Source organism: Mastacembelus armatus, chromosome 15 (genome assembly GCF_900324485.2).
Source record: "Mastacembelus armatus chromosome 15, fMasArm1.2, whole genome shotgun sequence".
In the NCBI taxonomy this organism is placed as follows: domain Eukaryota; kingdom Metazoa; phylum Chordata; class Actinopteri; order Synbranchiformes; family Mastacembelidae; genus Mastacembelus; species Mastacembelus armatus.
Genome location: NC_046647.1, coordinates 3,425,397 through 3,443,069, shown reverse-complemented (window position 1 = coordinate 3,443,069; position 17,673 = coordinate 3,425,397). Strand labels below are relative to the sequence as shown.

At 39.3% G+C, this 17,673-nt stretch overlaps 1 protein-coding gene across 3 annotated transcripts in view; it reads right to left on the bottom strand.

The window, feature by feature from the left end:
* ncapd3 (non-SMC condensin II complex, subunit D3) overlaps positions 1–17,329 on the bottom strand; it is a 58,981-nt gene extending 41,652 nt beyond the window's left edge. For 2 of the 3 annotated variants that reach the window (XR_003295818.2, XM_026309002.2), the window contains exons 1-15: positions 17,174–17,329; positions 16,043–16,215; positions 14,704–14,866; positions 13,868–14,034; positions 13,170–13,346; positions 11,955–12,016; positions 11,011–11,098; positions 10,536–10,669; positions 9,775–9,847; positions 9,447–9,572; positions 5,178–5,427; positions 4,152–4,190; positions 3,216–3,308; positions 2,989–3,062; positions 2,714–2,848 (exon numbers count right to left, since the gene is read on the bottom strand). Coding sequence is in view for 2 of the 3 variants with exons in the window: in XM_026309002.2 (XP_026164787.1) it covers positions 2,714–2,848; positions 2,989–3,062; positions 3,216–3,308; positions 4,152–4,190; positions 5,178–5,427; positions 9,447–9,572; positions 9,775–9,847; positions 10,536–10,669; positions 11,011–11,098; positions 11,955–12,016; positions 13,170–13,346; positions 13,868–14,034; positions 14,704–14,866; positions 16,043–16,215; positions 17,174–17,225 (1,806 nt within the window). In the remaining variant the exon portion in view is untranslated. The remainder of the gene's footprint in view (positions 1–2,713; positions 2,849–2,988; positions 3,063–3,215; positions 3,309–4,151; positions 4,191–5,177; positions 5,428–9,446; positions 9,573–9,774; positions 9,848–10,535; positions 10,670–11,010; positions 11,099–11,954; positions 12,017–13,169; positions 13,347–13,867; positions 14,035–14,703; positions 14,867–16,042; positions 16,216–17,173) is intronic. The other variant, XM_026309003.2, reaches the window with a different exon arrangement.
* Between the last annotated feature and the right edge of the window lie 344 nt (positions 17,330–17,673).

Here is a 17,673-nt window from a genome sequence, read left to right as displayed (position 1 = left end):
TACTAACTTTCTTATTCCTTCTCTGGCTGCCTTTCTCCCTTTGGTTATCCTCCACCTTGTCTAATCGATCTCCGCCCTCTTGGATAACCAGCTCATACTCCAACCACAAAGCAAAGTCTCTTAGCGATGGTATTCCGTCTTTCCGTGGATAAAGGTAGCGGCGGAACGCAGCACGGAGGTCTTGGGGTAACTTCCGTGTCAGTCTTGCCACATGTGATCCACACTGTAGTTCTATATGCCCATCTTCTCCTAATTGCTCCAACATGCCCACTAAAGCCCGGACCCTGAGAGCGAACCTCCTGAACTCTGTTGTGTCGCTCGGTCGAATATTGGGCTCCTCCATTAACTCTGCAATTCTTTGTAGTGACAACTAGTGTGGCTGACCATATTGTTTAGTGAGTGACGCCATAGTGTCAGAGTATGGACAGAATGAGTTACTGTAGGAATCAGCAATTAGAAGGGCTTCTTCAAACTTAAGGTGGTCACAGAGTATCTGATATTTAAACCTCTCTGTGGCGTCGCCTGGAAGGATGTTCTCCAGAGCAAGTCGTAGCCTAGCAAACTGCCTAGGGTCAGCCCTGGTAAACTCTGGGATGGATGGCGATCGTCCTCTGTAAGTCCTTTCTCTGCTGGCTAGTGGAAATGTGGGAGTTGACACTCGTTCTGGTGAATGGATGGCGGCTTCCAGACTAGGAGCAAACTGCAGTGGTCGGGCCGCTGTAGCCGGCTGTAGACCATAGCTAGGCAACTTGGCATCATCTGTGTATTGAGTTTCCGACTGGGGAAACTGTAACTCACGTAGCCGTTGACTAAGTTCTGGTACAGTTGCTGGGACCTGTGATGGTGGCGCGAACTGCACATACGGATGATCAGGGGAATCACTAAGTATGGACACTGGCGGTGGAGGTAAGGGCCACTCTTCTTCCTATCCACCCTTATCTTGTACCACAGGCAAGGTTTGGTGGCGTAGTGGTATAGCAGACGGCTGGAAGATCGGACGTAGGGAGACTCCAGGGTCATCACCAACAACTTGACGATAACCGTCTGGCTGCAGCTGTGGAGGCGGCAGACTAGTTAGTGCCAGTGTACCACCACTATGATCTATCCGCCTCCTCATATCTGTGACCATCAGATGTAGACGCCGATTATCCTCTTGTAGTTGGTGCACAATGTCTCTAAACTCACGTGGTACACTGGTTAATGAATGCCTAGTCATCGTTGCCTGTGCTGCAGCTCCATGATAACTTGGAGATGTATCACTACTCGGTATGGTGTCTCCAGAGCACTGGGTGAGGGGCGTCATCTTGGCGAATTCCTCTTCAGCTCTGGCTTGTCCCCCAGTAGCAGCAGGCGGCAATGCGTATCCCTCATACTCCGTCATCCATCCTGGCGGTCGCACTGTCCGGCGTGGACGTGCACCTCCTCTTCGGGGTTCATAATCCATCTTCACTCCGTAATTACCGGATCCGGCTCGAAGGACCAAAATTTGTAACGTAGACTCTATTACTGGTGGCTGGTTCGGTGATTGGTGTAATCGCGGAAGATGCACCGGTTAGAATGCACATATGAACCCAGACAATGATGAACCAGTTAAACTTTGCAGGGGGTTTAATATTGAAGCGTAGGTGGGTGTGTGTGTTTGTGTGGTTCTGTAATAACAGAAACAACCAAATATTAGTTACAGCTCGTATGTACAACTGGTACAAATGAACATGAGGAGTAACCCGAACATAATTCCAATAATAACAAACAGGAAACGACACTCATAAACTAGCTAAACACATCGACTATCTCCCTCAGTTAGCTTAGCTGCTAATCATATACATACGCCAGAACGAAGGAATTATCAACACTCTATGGGCCTATACAAATCATCATCACACAGTAATCATTACTACAGCGGCAACCAACCCACCTGTCTTATGGACGCACACTAGCTACACACGCGGTAGGCACCGAACTTAACATCCCACTGCTATTCCCTTTGTAAAACTCCAGTTCCCTAAACTACTCAACAACCGGCCGCGCCCCTAGCGGCCGTTCCGGGCATTACAATCCTGCCTTCAGCACACTCTTTGAGACCCTCTCTCTCCCTGAGAACCATGAAGAAGAGGTTGTTTTATTGCCCAGCAGAGGAGAAACCAAGACATTCTCCCTGCGTGTGGCTGTCCTCCAGCTGACCATCTCACGTCAACCAACTCCATGAGATGACCCTGCAGCGGCCAAAAGAAGAGTGAGAAAAGGCGACGAACAGACCCAGGCCTGAATGTATATAACATGTATAAAGCTGAATAAATCTTAAAAAGACAACTGACTGGCATCATTAATGCCATTTCACACAGTAAATACGTCACTGAATCAGGAGAACTCTCCGTCAGATTGTAGACTGATACCCTGTATTACTCACTAATTGACTGGTTGATCCGCCAAAAAAGGATCTGGTGCCCCAAATTATTAAGATGGTTTATAATATTCATAATTCATAAACTAGACATAATAAACCGTCATGTTCAATACATGTATATATTTAAATTCGCTACAAAAAGTATAAACACTTTTCACAGTATTGTGACTGTGTAACTGTAGTGCTAATTTCCATTTCATGCAGAAAATTTACTTCTCTTTTTCTTGTTACTGACAATACAGTGACAGTAGTTAGTGTTTTTTCTGCTAACTGTTTTACTGCCTCTCAGACCTGCTAGTTGAGACTCACAGTTAGCAGCTCTCCCACACATTGCAAGGCCTTCTTCTTCACAGACACAGCTGGATCTCTGCAGCGCTCTGACAGTCTAGCCAGGTTTTCCAAACTCATTGGGATCACATTGTGTTTCAGCAGACCCACTAGGGCCTGTTGAGAGAAAGGTTTTTCTTTACCACAAGAAAACTACAAAAGGGTAAAATACACACACTGGTAACTGGTCAGTTATTGCTCTAGTCATGATTGGATATGAAACATTAAGCTTTCTGTTAGCGCTCAGTTCCAGGTACCTGCAGTGCCGATTTCCTGACGTTAGTCTTTGAGTCTTTTAGATGCTGCAGTAGAAGAGCCAGGTTCTCTTTTGCTGCAATGAAAACAAACAATTGCGTATATTTCATTAAGTCAATGTCAAAACTGATTGAAGAAAGATCTACACATACAAAAACATGCAACCAGTGCTTGCATATGCATTTAATAAAAATCATCTAAATGAAATGCTGAGGTTTACTTGTCTCACCATCACAACCAGAGCTATCAGTGCTGCTGATCTCCACAGTCCTGAAACTCAGAGTGTGGTAGGTTTTCTGAGTCTGCTGGGAATTGAGACTTCCTGAAACATGCAAACATAACTACTTAAAGACTTTGAACCACATGCTTTACCGAGCACAAGGCCTCGATATTAAAATGCATTACATTTAAAAGATACTGACTTAAGTTTTTACAAAGCACATTGTCAAGAGCTACCACTGAAAGCCTGATCAGATGTCAAGCTGTTGATTGATCAAAAACACATTTAATATGCTACTGGTATACAGTATAACCATATAGACCACTGTTAATACCAGGCTAAAAACAAAGAAAAAAAATGTTCTGGTTCCAGAGGGTATTACTGTTACTTTGATGATACAAAGCTCATTTTAATTTTTCTTAATTGTTATTTTTTTTCATCTTCCTGAGCACCTGAAGGTTTCATGGACCTACAGTAATACAAATATAAACCACGTGAGTAATTAGCCTCTTCATTTTTCCTTGTATTGAAAGTGTGCACACTTGAAATTAACAATCCCTCAAACAGAAAACCTGTTTGCAAATACAGTAGATTGAAACTGTAGCAAGAAGCAGTAGTGCTGGACAGTGGACTTTAATCAATGCAATGACAATTTAGAAAAGAAAGGGAACAAGTTTACCTAATATCTGCTTTTTATTTTCCATCTTTTCCTTCTGCTTTTTTTCTTGAGTTTGAGATTTTTTTCTAGCAATTTTACCATGTGTGGAGATATCAAATTTGAACTTCAATACAAACTTTCAAAGCAAACTAAGACTGACCAAAAGGCCACATGATAATGAAAATAAAATTTTGTAACGCTCCTCCTCTATTTGAAACATTTGGTACATTTGCCACATCAGCCTCTATAAAACAACAAATTCTGCAATAAAGAAATAAAGAACATACCTTCTGTGATTTCACTCCCCAATACTGTTTGGGTTCCAGCTAAACAGAAGAGTACATTGACCTTTAGTGTAAATGTGCCACTAATAACACTTTGAATTATTTCAGAATATATTGAGAAATGCTAAATTTACATTGTTATGTGCTATTAACTAATGTGTTTTAGTGTTTCAACAAACTTCACTGTCTAGTAAAACTGGTTCTAGTTTCAAATTCAAGCTTGGTCAAGATTCCTCATATGCACTGTTAGATATAGCCCTAATATGAGCTTCTTCAATGAAGAGGGCTTAGGTTGGCTTTTTATGCCAGTTAGGCCCTTGTATTTCTATCTGTGTTAAGACCATTTTAGGTATACATGCATCCAAATGAGGACCAATGAAAGTTAGAACATTTAGTCCTTACTTTTCAGACTCCTGTTTGAGGGTTAAGGATTGGTTTTAGGGTAAGGGTTAAAGTTAGGGTCAAGGCTTTTACACACCAGGAACGGAGCAAATAAAATAGAAGTTATGAAAAAGTGAAAAATTAAACTCACCAAAGATATTCACATGAAATGCCATGTAAATATGTGACTAAACATGAGGTGATTTTTCTAAATAAGAGCATTTAAAAAAATAAATTTGTTGCACCAGACACAATGCACAGGAACAGTCAATATATTGCACCTAATCACACTCATCATGCAGAGTATAATGCCAACAGTATTTAGTTTTAGCAGGACAGTAGTAGAAAACATGCTGTCCATATTCTGTCATGATTCTCAGATTAAGTTATGTTTTATGTTGCTCATTACTGTTTATGACATAAAATGTTGTAAGGTTATGCTGTTAGATAACTAGATGACTAGCTGGCAAAAGGTTTCATGTAGTCACTGTCTGACAAGTTATTGCTTGGAAAAATATTACTGACGTGCAAAATAATCACTCGGAGAAATTAGCCTTTGGTGTGTAAAGGCCTTTAGAGTAGCAGTCCAGGAAATACATATAGATAGAAATACGAGTTTGCGTGTGTGTCAATGTGTTTTGTCATTGCCAGAGAAGAGGTTGTGGATAGCGCGGGTGACGTTGAGTGAAGATAGCTCGAGACACTGGGCCAGGCAGGCAAGGGCATGGCCTTGAACGCTGGGTGATTCATCCATCTGCCGAGCAAACAGCATGCTCTGAATCAGAAACTTGTGTGGCAGGAAGCAGGCAAGCTCCGGATCCTGACACTCCTCTGGTCTCCTCTCTGGCTGCTCCAGCAAAACCATCACCACATCCACAGAGAACAGCCGGCGCACCATCTACAGATGACATGACAACAGACTACAATTGTACAATACAACACTAGTTGTAATTCCTCTAATAGGAGGCAGTGAAGGCTGACTATGGGTGCATTCACACTACCCCAGTTTGGTCCGTTTTAATTTAACTCTAGTTCGTTTTCTCGGAAACTGGCTCGTTTGGGGAGGAGCAATCAAACTCTGGTGCGAATTAAAGAATTGAACTCTGGTCCACCTGAAAACATAGGTCTTGGCTCAATTCAAGTGAACCAACAGCAGGAAGCAGACTACAAAACAAAACCTACACAAGTGCACATGTAGAATGATAGCCAGGGAGAAAATGGCTCAGGGTCAGACGTGGAGCGAGGAGGTAAAAGCGCTGACAGAAATATGGGCAGACAAAAATATAATCACAGCTGCTCGTAACCACTCACAAAAATAAAGTTTTCAAATTAATTTCCAGGAAAATGGAGGTTCTGGGATTCACCTGTACAGTAGAGCAATGGCACACTAAAGTAAACTCTGCCAGCAATAGTCTGAATAGTATAGAAAATAACAACAAAACAAAAACAACCTATTGTGTGTGTTTGTGTTTTCTGCAGTTATAGACACTGCATCCTCAGACTACTAGATGACTCAAAATGATGCAGAAAAACTAGTCCATGCATTTGTTTCCTCAAGGCTAGATTACTGTAACTCATTACTATCTGGATGTCCTAATATCTTAATAAAAAGCCTCCAATTAATCCAGAATGCCGCAGCCAGAGTCCTGACAGGAACTAGCAAGAGAGATCATATTTCTCCTATATTGGCTTCTCTTCATTGGCTCCCTGTAAAATATAGAATAGAATTTAAAATCCTTCTTCTCACATACAAATCCCTTCATAATCAAGCTCCTTCATACCTTAAAGACCTCATAGTACCATATTATCCCAATAGACCACTTCGCTCTCAGAGTGCAGGCCTACTTGTGGTTCCCAGAGTTCTCAAAAGCAGAATGGGAGGCAGAGCCTTTAGCTATCAAGCTCCTCTCCTGTGGAACCAGCTCTCAGCCTGGGTTCAGGAGGCAGACACTCTCTGTACTTTTAAGGCTAGACTTAAAACCTTCCTCTTTGACAAAGCATATAGTTAGGGCTGGCTTCAGGCAACCCTGAACCATCCCTTAGTTAGTTATGCTGCTATAGGCCTAGACTGCCCGAGGACCATCGGTGCACTGAGCTCCCCTACCCTAACCCCCCCCCCCCCCCCCCCCCCCCCTTCCCCTCCTCTCTCTTCTCTCCTCCCACCTCATGTATATTCCACCATTGAATGTTACTAACCTTGTGCTCTCTCTCTCCCCTAGTTTGTGCTCTCTCCCTCTCTCTCTGTTCTCTCTGTACCTTCTGCAGGTGTCCCTGGTCCTGGAGCTGTTTATCGCTGATGTGCAGTTACTGGCCCCACCACCTTGCAGTGTCTATTTGTTGTTTATTGTTGCTGTTCTTTTCTCTCTGCTCTATCCACTCACCCCAACCGGTCGAGGCAGATGGCCGCCCAAACTGAGCCCGGTTCTGCTGGAGGTTTTTTTTCTTCCGTTAAAGGGAGTTTTTTCCTCTCCACTGTCGCCAAGTGCTTGCTCATAAGGGAATTGTTGGGTTTTTAGTTTTAGTAAAGTGCCTTGAGATGATTTGTATTGTGATTTGGCGCTATACAAATAAAATTGAATTGAATTGTCTTCCCCTTCAGTAATTTTTGGTGCAGCGCTACAACAGGCAAGGGGGGGAAATACGTTATTCAAAAGGACTGGTTCATTTAGCAAAGTGCAGTCTGAAAGCGAACTCTGAGCAGTTGAAAATGTTGCAAATTGGTCCCCAATCGAACCCAGTCTACCGGACAATTAGGTGTGAAAACGACCTAAGGTTACTAAGTACTAACTTATACTGGTGGATATAGGCAGCATTGAATTGAACTGAATAACCATGGTTGATCAACACTGTGTGCTTAATTGTGCTGCCCTTTGTCTTATACTGTCTAATGTACTGTCTGCATTGCCTGTACTCCTCCACTTTTGTGTAGCTTAAGTCTCTTTAATTATTTTTCTCCTACTCAGATGTGTGGTCAGTTCAGTTCAGTATTTTTTTTTTTTTTTTTTAAATGGTATATTAAAATATCCTGGAAGAATGCTGTTTCACCTGGTTGAAACAACCTGGTTGAAACAACAATAAATGCTAATTGAAGTGAATTGTTATTTTTGCCTACTCTTTGTAGCTTTGACTATGTCAGCCACCTGGAGCTATGACCTTCCTGCTAGTAGTAGGTTCAAAGTGTCACACTGGCATGTGTTACACTATAATCTCTGTAGGTGGTGCTCAGCTTACAGTGACACCCAGGTGCATGCACAGATCATACTGTAGCCCATATTATAACGAATGCGTACTTAGAAACTGAAGGAAAGAAAAAGCCCTGTCGTCAGGGTTTGCGATAACCTGTGATTATCGTGTGATGATCTTATGTTACTTCAATATTTTCACTTGACTTCATGAGGACAATCAGTCAAACCTCCTTCCAAAACATTCTACTGCAAACGTAGATATGATATAAATGCACATATTTGATTAATTATATTCCGTCATAATGTATTTTTTGAATGAATGACCCTGCTTTTCCCTACAGTAACACTCAGTAGCACAATAGGGAAGGTTTGGCTGTGGTAAACAGCGCTGGGCTTTCAGAAGTTTCGGAGTGGAATCCCTCTCAAAGCTGCACTCGAAGATTAAGATGGGAATTACTTTTAATTTTCATTGTGAGACACTAAGTAAATAAAATTAAAACTACAGTCAGAAAACTGTATTGCTGGAGGATCAGACATTAAGGCAGTTTGTATATGTTGACATAGTAAAATTAACACTAAAACGCATTTAGCCCTATTTCTGAACAGTTTAAAACATAATCATCAATAATAACGGGGAAATTTTCCACATTTTTTCACAATTTTTGAAGAGTGAGTTCTGCTTTCAAGTCTAACAATGCCACAGAGGGTAATTTTCACTTGACTTCATGATGACAATCAGACTCCCCTCTTTTCTAAGATATTCCTGTGCAACTAAACTGCAAACACAGATCAGTTTTTTAATGAATGTATTTAATTATATTCAGAAAGGTTTTTTTTATTTATTTTTTATTCAGGTTGTTTTTGTTTGTTTTTTTCAGTACAGTTGTAGCTGTAAGGTAATTGAAGTAGTAGTATAACAAAATGTCTCTGCATTGCTTTTATTTTATACAGCCAAAGACCCAATTGAGATGGTGTGGCATTTGATAAAAGGATTTAATTCAAAAAGACACCAAACCTAGTACAAAGGACTAACTGCAGCTGTGAATTTTGTTTTGGAGTCACAGGCTCTCAGTAGACCTATACAAGCTCCTTTCTAGTTTATCAAAACTTCTGCCGCTGATTGTTTAGAGCAGGGGTGTCAAACTCCAGTCCTCGAGTGCCACTGTCCTGCTTATTTTCCCACAATCCCTGCCCTTGCCGCATCTGATTAACTGAACACACCTGATCCAAGTAATCAGCAGTGAGTACAGCAGGGATAGTTAGAAAACAAGCAGGACAGTGGCGTTTCACACCTGTGGTTTAGAGAAAAGATGCGCATAGTGGCAAGTGATGCAATGGTATAAATGCCCCTTTCAAAAGAGCTACACTTTGTAACTTCACCATCCTTACCAACAATCGTTGAAGTTTCTTATAAAAAACCTGGTGGCAGAAAGAGGAACTACACGTTGGATTACACTTTTTTTTGTTTGTTTTTTTTTAAAGCTTGCCGCAGGATTAATACCACCGCATTCCTGACAAAGCCACCGCCAGGACACCGCAAACATACTGCAGTAAAAAAACCTAAACTAGACACTTTGAATTGTGATATCAGTATCTAGAAAGTCTGTGGACAGGAGGCAGACTGACTTATTACATAACACAGAGAGTAAATAGACTAACGTAGCTAAATATATGTTAATACGGTATGAAACAGTAGAACTAAGTTCTAATGAAGAAAGTGTCAAATTATTACCTTTGAATGTCTGGAGAAGTTAAACAGCCATTTGATGAAGTAAGCGTAATCTCTGCCTTCCATCTGAGATGTCAGCATACCAACTGCCTGGGCTCCATGGCTTCGAAACTCACTCTTCTCCACCATCTAAACAACCACAGCACAAACACCAAAAAAAAAAAAAAAAAATTAAAGGTATGTTCATTCATTAGCTATACAACAACTATTCTATCAACACAATCACCACCTTAGATATAACTGCCATCATAAATTTAGCAGAGTAACAGTTGGCAATAGCATTTTTATTTTCACATATGGGTTACTTCTGAATGTTTTATGAAATTTTCACCTGAATACAAATATGCTGCAGGAGGATCTGCAGGAAAGGCAGTGCCAGCTGCTTCATCTCATCCACAAGATGACTGTAGACAAACACAAAAATGATGTGCAAATTTAGATAGGGCTTATGACTTTCATGCAATTAAACAACCAATCCAGATGTGAAAATCTGGATCTCACATTATACACCATCCACCAAACAGAAATAAAGGAATATTTGAAAGATGGGGTTAATGGCACCGTCTTTACATTATGCTTATGACAATGAGCAAGTGTAATGTAATGTATGATTTAATATATCTGATTAAATAGAGAGAGGCATAGGTACCCTTAAATTTTGTCTAGAAATATTTATAGATAGAATGTCAAGGTTACAGATAAAATAAGATTTTCTGTACAGTAATGTGAACCGGAGGATTGTAAAAAGGAAAGAAATACAATAAAAAAAAAAAAAAAACATGATAAACTAGAGAACTGTCAAATTTCCTTATTTCACTTTGTTGATATGTTAAATGTTGTCCTGCTTACTACTGATGTTGAGTAAGTTTTCCCCAAACTGCCAGTCTGATATCGAGTGGAAAAAAGGATTTTATTCCAATCATAGTTCAGCATGAGATGCTTGATGTAAGAACTGTTCATTTTCAAATTACTGTGAAGGCGTAATATGTTTTTACACTTTATTTGGATATTAACATCGTTTTACACAATATCCAGACTTGGACAAGGAACTGCGCAGCATAGTTAAAATAAGGTGACAACACAGCTGTTTACCAAACAAAATGGATGGCGTGGTCACGAGTGGCAAGGATTGCTTGACTTGGTATGAGGAGGGAAGGCTTCCCTCTGTTGCCTTTATTCATCATCAAGATCACATAAAGAAGCTGATGGAAAACCACCCTCAGGGACTGTAAAACAGACATCAAGTTCAATTACAAACAACTCACTCTAGTAGCAAAAAATGAACACAGCAGGTATAACCCAGGCAGTGTTTCCTCTACTATTCATTTGGTGAGACGGTCTACCCATCCATTCATCCACCCATCCCCGCTTATTCCTAACCAGGGTCACAGGGATCTGCTGGAGCCTATCCCAGCTCTCTTTTGAGTGAAAGGCAGGGGTACACCCTGGACAGGTCTATCACAGGTCTAGTCTTACTGTAAAATAGTCAAAATGCCTGTAGTCATGCACAATGTGAGCACATGATTGTAAAACCAAAAGCTCTGTACAATTTGCCTATCCATCTTACTTCTTTCTGATCTCCATGTTTTGGTAAGCAGAGCAGTTTCAGGCCATAGAAGGCCATCTCAGGAACACTCCTTAACTTGGTGATATCTCTGTTCAGAAACAAAAGTGCTTATTTCATTAAAAATACCCAAGACTAAAATAAATAAATAATATTTGACTAATTTCTTATGACAAGACCAAAATTAAGACAAAAAAGTAAGATTTGAAATCTATGACAAAATGTAACAAAAATAAAAAGTAAACAGTAATGTGACGAATGGACATGAAGTTATTACTGTCTAAGTCTTATTTAATAACCTGCTATGGAATCATAAACAGTAACTATTGATAACTAAGTTTTCTAAACTGTCCAAAAAACCATTTGTTTAAAAGTTTCACTACTGTTCATAAGAATCTTACATTTAGCAACTTTCTTTTATCTCATGGTAGCACTTTTTAGAAAATACAGCTTTATGAAAATAAACACAAACTTTGGCAGTGATCTAAATCCTCCTATAAATGCTAAAGACAATGTTCGCACGCAATTAAGCTTCCCTTCTCAAGCTGAAACCAGTGAACCTTAATTTTCGTCAAAATATCACTAAATTTAGATAGTGCAGAGGAGAAGGGCACAGTGAACAATATCTTTTCACCAAACCTCACAAGAGATGAGAACACCTGTAGCCATGGTAACTGTACACAGCAGAGATGGCAACAGCTGTAGCCTCAAAATGGCTGTAAGAAATTATAACCATCCAGAAAGAAACCAAAAATGAAGAATAAAGGGATAAAAACTATACCAAAATGTTTACTTTTCACTAAGTAAAACTAACAAAAATCAAAGCTATATATTATCAAAATACTGAAATTAAATCAAATACAGGTGCTAAAATTAACACAAAATAACAATTGTCATCACTGATCTCCCATACACATTCTTCAATGACAAATAGCCAGGAAACTCACTGTTCAGCAGCATAGCTTAGCTCTCCAATGACTGGCTCAAAGTAAAGCAGCTTACTGAAGATCTGCAGAAAAAAAAAAAAAAGAAAGAAAGAAAGACTGCCTGATCAGGATGATATCCTCAGCTGTGTACTCAAATCTTACACTTAAGTAAAAGCAGCAGTAAAGAGTGGAAATACCCTGTTAAAAGTAAAGTTTCTGCATTCAAAATGTTATGGGATTAAAAGTACCTACAACTTTCCAGCAAAAAACACTTAAAGTACCACAAGTTAAGATTATCATTATGCAGAATGACTCATTTCCCCAAATGACCTTATTCCGAGTAACACAGTATTCTGATTAAGGTGTTTACATGAGTTGCTTTTAGAATATTCCTTTCATATTCCATTTTACATTATAGAGCGATTAATGACACATTAACGTCTGTCGTCTAGTGACGTCACACCATCTGACTTTCGCCCCTCTAATATTTCACATTGGCATTGCTATCATCATACAGTTCGTTATGGTACCATCTACCATTCTGGGTATTTCTTTTTAAATTTTCTGGAGGCTTCAAGAGCAGTTAGGCTTATTTACATGTTATGCAATACGTGCACATAGATGACCGCGTCTTCTCCAACAACGGGCATATTCTGTACTTTCATTCGGCAACATTATGCCATTATGACAAACACTGAGGTACTGGATGAGAGTACGAAGTAAGGACTGGTGGGAAAGAGTGGTTTTAATGGAATTTGATTATAATGTGACATAATGCGACTCAAATAGGAATATGCCATGTCTTAATTTGATTATTGCTTACTTCAACTATAACCTTAACCGGATTAAGGTAATCAAAATAATCGCAGTTTACATGGCAGTTTCTTAATCAGAGTATTGTCTTAATCTGACTAAGAGTTTAGTTGTCCATGTAAATGTACTTTTTGATGGATGTTTGACTATGTGGGCTAAACATGCACATTTAACATGACTGCTTTAATATTGATAACAGCCCTGTTAAGGCTGGAGCTTATCGATATTGCAGTTTTCCAAAATTCAGCCTCGGGGCTTGTTTAATACTGGGCCTTGGTACCCATCCCTACTACTGATTCACCTGACAATCCCTCAAAAATTATTAAAAGCTTACCTCAAAATTGTACAAATGTACATCACTAGATTTAAATGCACTTTCCAACACTGCTATGAAGTGAGCATGATAATAGAATCAGTAGTTACCTGTGCACAGTTGCTGGAGCTCTGTTGTCTGTCCTTTATTGGAAATGTGTGCAGGAGTCTAAGAAGGCTTTGAACTAGAAGAACCACAGCATCTCTAATGCTCATCAAGTCCTGACCAGAGAAATTAAGCTCCTCTTCCTCCTTCTCTTCCTCAGCCTCATCCACTTCCACTTCCTTCTGGGAATGGCAACAAGACCGAAAATGTCTTTAAAAATGTCTTCAATTTGCACAGCAACAGTATTAGCTATAACATAATGAAATTAGTCAGATGTGGCTCATCCACCAATATGATTGATCTTTCTCAAAGATGCATTATCATTGCATATCAAAGGGTTACAGCAAAGCGATATTTTCAAAATTTATCCAATGGTAACTTTCGCCCGTCATAAATCTCTTAGACCTTTTAATATGAACAAAAAAAAAAGTTTAAATTCTAGATTTAAAGTCAGTGTACAAAAGTGCCCACCAATGTTCCACCATATCTTGCATAGGCCCTGCAGTTCTGAAACAGGACTGTACCTCTAAAGTTATATTTTTTGGCGCATTTTTGCCTTCATTATAGAGGATAGTAGAGAGGGAGGGAGAGCCGGGGAAGACATACAGCAAAGAAGACACCTGGTCCAGGAGACAAACCAGCATCACCGCATTTATGGTCGGGCATGCTAACCACTACCCATGCACAGCCCCGAAGACTATACCTCTGGAGTGTCTTTCCGCTGTGGTTTGAAGCGCTTGCCCTCTGTCTGAGAACTCTTAAAGTTGTGTTTCTTTCGCTTTTTTCCTGAGTCCTGAGGCCAGCAGTGAGAAGTTAAGTTTGAGCATGTGTCAAACAAAACCTCATGGAAAACCTTGTTGGCAATGCTTCCTGGAAATAATTAAATACAATAGTGAGTAAGTATGTGAACTCCAGGGAATAACCTGTATTTTCATAACATGCTGCATTTTTAATTTACTTTTGTTTGTATATTTGTGTATTTGTTGTTGTTTTTGCCAAAGTCGCCACTGGCTCCCAACAATGAAGGTTCAATGTCTATTTTGAAAGACGTGAATGAAATTTGGAAAATTGTTCTTTTTGTATATCGAAACAGGACACATAATTTGAGAAATACTAACGTGGGTGACTTAAAATATCCAAGTTTGTTAAATCCTGACCATTCAATTTTAATACAAGAATTATGTGAAAAACATACACAAAAACATATCATTTAACCTTCAGGAATTTCATTTAACTTCAGACGCTCTTATCTAAATCACAGGCACAGACAAACACAGTATGCTTAGGCTAATAACAATATATTTACAACAAAATATTTACTGCAACGTACAGCGCTAGCGAATAAAGCAAGTGAACCCTTGGCTTTAATAAATGGTCGAAACTCCTTTTGCAACAAAAACCTCAAACATTTCTTGTAGCTGCAGATCAAACTTACGCAATGTTTAGGAGACATTATGGACCATTCTTTATAGATCTGCTTTAGCCCACACACAATCTTATGTAGCCATATGTGCAGACTGACATCTTATATTTTCTTACCTGGAATTCCCAAAAGCAGCAGGTAGACTGAAGCGGCATGCAAACCGCTCACTTTCTGCTGGACACTGGCGGCTTTAGACTTTCCTGCCAAGACAAATAAGGACAACACAGCCACCAGAGATTTGACTGTCGTCCCATTCTCCTTCAGAATGGCCCAGACACTCTGCAATGCAACATGGGACACGTTCAACACTTTATGCCCCTACCAGACGAGAAAAGACTCCAAAGCCAATTTATATTTTCATCATCAATGATACAAAGCATTTGATTAGCGTCATGTACTATAATTGATACACACAACATACAGCTACAATGTTAAAACCACCTGCCCAATATTGTACAGGTTGCTCTGAACTTGCTAAAACAGCTCTGCCTCTTGAGAAGACTTCTTAAGGTGTCTTTTGGTATCTGACACCAAGATGTTAGGAGCATATTTACTAAGTCTTGTAAGTTGTGAAATGGAACTTACATGGATCAGATTTATTACTTCTGGACATCCCAATTCCATAGATAAACAATACACACAAATCTGGCTGTCTAAGTGATATAAATGATAATGACAGACTGACCACTACTTTTGGAGGTAGTCAAGAGTCTCCATAGGCATTGTGACCAGTCTGTGGTTACACAGCAAGCTACATGTTCTGATATCTGTCTATATTGAGCCGTTTCAGCAATTTGTGCTAAAGTAGCTCTCTTGTGGAATCAGACCAGATGGAGTACTCTGCACTCTCCACACATATCTGTGAGCCTTGGGCAGGCGTGACCCTGTTGCCAATTGACTGGTTGACCTGGATCTTGTACTTTTGGTACATACTGACCACTACATATCCAAACCACTCAGATGCCCTGACCCAGTTTATACCTATCACAATTTTGTGCTTAGATCCTCAAACTTGCCTATTTTTAATTTAATTTTTCCAACACATGAACTTCTGTTCAGTTGCTGCCTAATATATTCCACCACTTGACAAGTGTCACTGTAATAAATAATCATTGTTATTCACCTGCTAGTGGTTTATTGTTAAGACTGATCAGTGTATTTATGAATAAAAAATAAACAAGCCTGTGCAAAGGAACTTAAAACCCCAACCTCAAACTCAACCCAAGGTAGACAGGATTAAACTCAATTAAAATAATCAACTGCAAAAAACTACATTGTTCTTTTTCTAGTCTACTACTACTGTCCTACCATGTTGTGACAGCTCTCACAGAATCAGGAAATGTAACACAGACAAACAATTTCATATTGACAGGGTAAAAAATGCAAACCTGTGTAGATAACGCTGTAAAAACTCTAGGGTCATTGTTCCTGTAGGAGAGAACAGATCACTTTTACCTCCGACGTGCCATCTCTGCCTGCAGACTGTTGCTGGTCAACACCATGGACCAATAAACACTGGTAGAGGTTTCTGAAGGCCTTTTCCCAATTGACTATTAGCTCTTGCTGTATGGTGTCATCTAGTGGTCTTCTCTCTGTGAACTCTAAGTCCCAAACAGCTTCCACCCAGGCTGGAAATCACAACAGTTATCCTATTACCTGAAGTGATTCAACACTATAACAGACAAGATTTCAGAACCTGGAAAACTGTTCTCTGTAAAATAAAGGAAAGCTAATAGACATGTGAGAGATAACACTCATTCCTCATAACTTTCATAAAAAAGTGTTCTAAAATGTTCTATGTTTAAACCAACATAATTTTCCTCAGAACAATGATAACTGTATCTTTTAAATTAAACTATTCAGGAGCTGTAGGGAAAACTAATATTAGAAGTCTGATAATATCTGTCAGAATGCTGCTTAAACAGGACTGCCTCAAGTGATCTATTAATGTGTCTATTATTTTCTACATTTAATATATTCAGTTAATTGTTTTGTTAGGTTAGAAAAGCCCAAAGCAGTATTGACCAAGTCTTAGGTTAACTTTCATACACTGTATGCCACTATGGTCTTCTTTCGGGACACTTACAGTCTTACGCATTTTCTGTTCTTTTGCGGGGACTTATTTTAGTGATCGCAAATTAATTAAGCGCACTAATTTAAACATGTCTAGGAATTTACTTGTCAAATTCTGTACTTAAATCTATCTAATTACCAAACAAAAGTTGCTTTGAAGAGAAAACCCACGAAGAACGACCAAATCGCAAGCACTCCAGCTTGAGAATTAACAGCTACCTATACACAGACTAAAAAACATAACATACTGCTTTTTTAATTAATTTTGTTTGTATATGTGTTTTTTGTTTTCTCCAAAGTCGTCACTGTCTCCCAACTATAAACGTTCAGTGTATATTTTGAAAGATATGTGAATGAAACTTGGAAAATTGTTCTTTCTGTACATCGGAACAAGACAAATAATTCAGGAAATACTAACTTTAGCGCAGAGAGAGATCTAAAATGTCCGAGGGGGTTAAATCCTCGCCATTCAATATTAATACAAAAATTACGCGTGAAAACATTACATTTTACCTTCAGGAATTTCATTTAACTTCAGACACTGCAATGCACACCTCAACGCCATCTTGTTTATACTTTGAAATCAGCGCGCCAGAACATAGCGCTCTTTCTTCCTTCCTTCCTTTCTTTCTTCTTCTTCTTCTTCGTCTTCTTCTACTACTACTACTAGCGGAACTGTGTCCTATTCGGATCGCTTTTTAGCTAACGCTAACATTCTTACGTTTTTCTTCTTAACGGTAGTTGAAAACCAGGAATATAGGTGCATTACCGCCACCTCCTGCTTCGGAGTATGGGTAAGTAATTAAATCCAAACGTTAAACATGTTTTAACTAAATATTTGTTAAAACTGGTTGTTTATATTTAGCTATTAATGCTAAACGTCTTGGTTAGTTTTTTACTCGGTTTGATTAGTTCCACTGGACGTCAGTACAGATGATTACCGTAAAGCACTAATGGAGGTACAGTTTGTGCAGAACAGTTAACTGGGCTGTTGATTTTTAACACAGTGGATG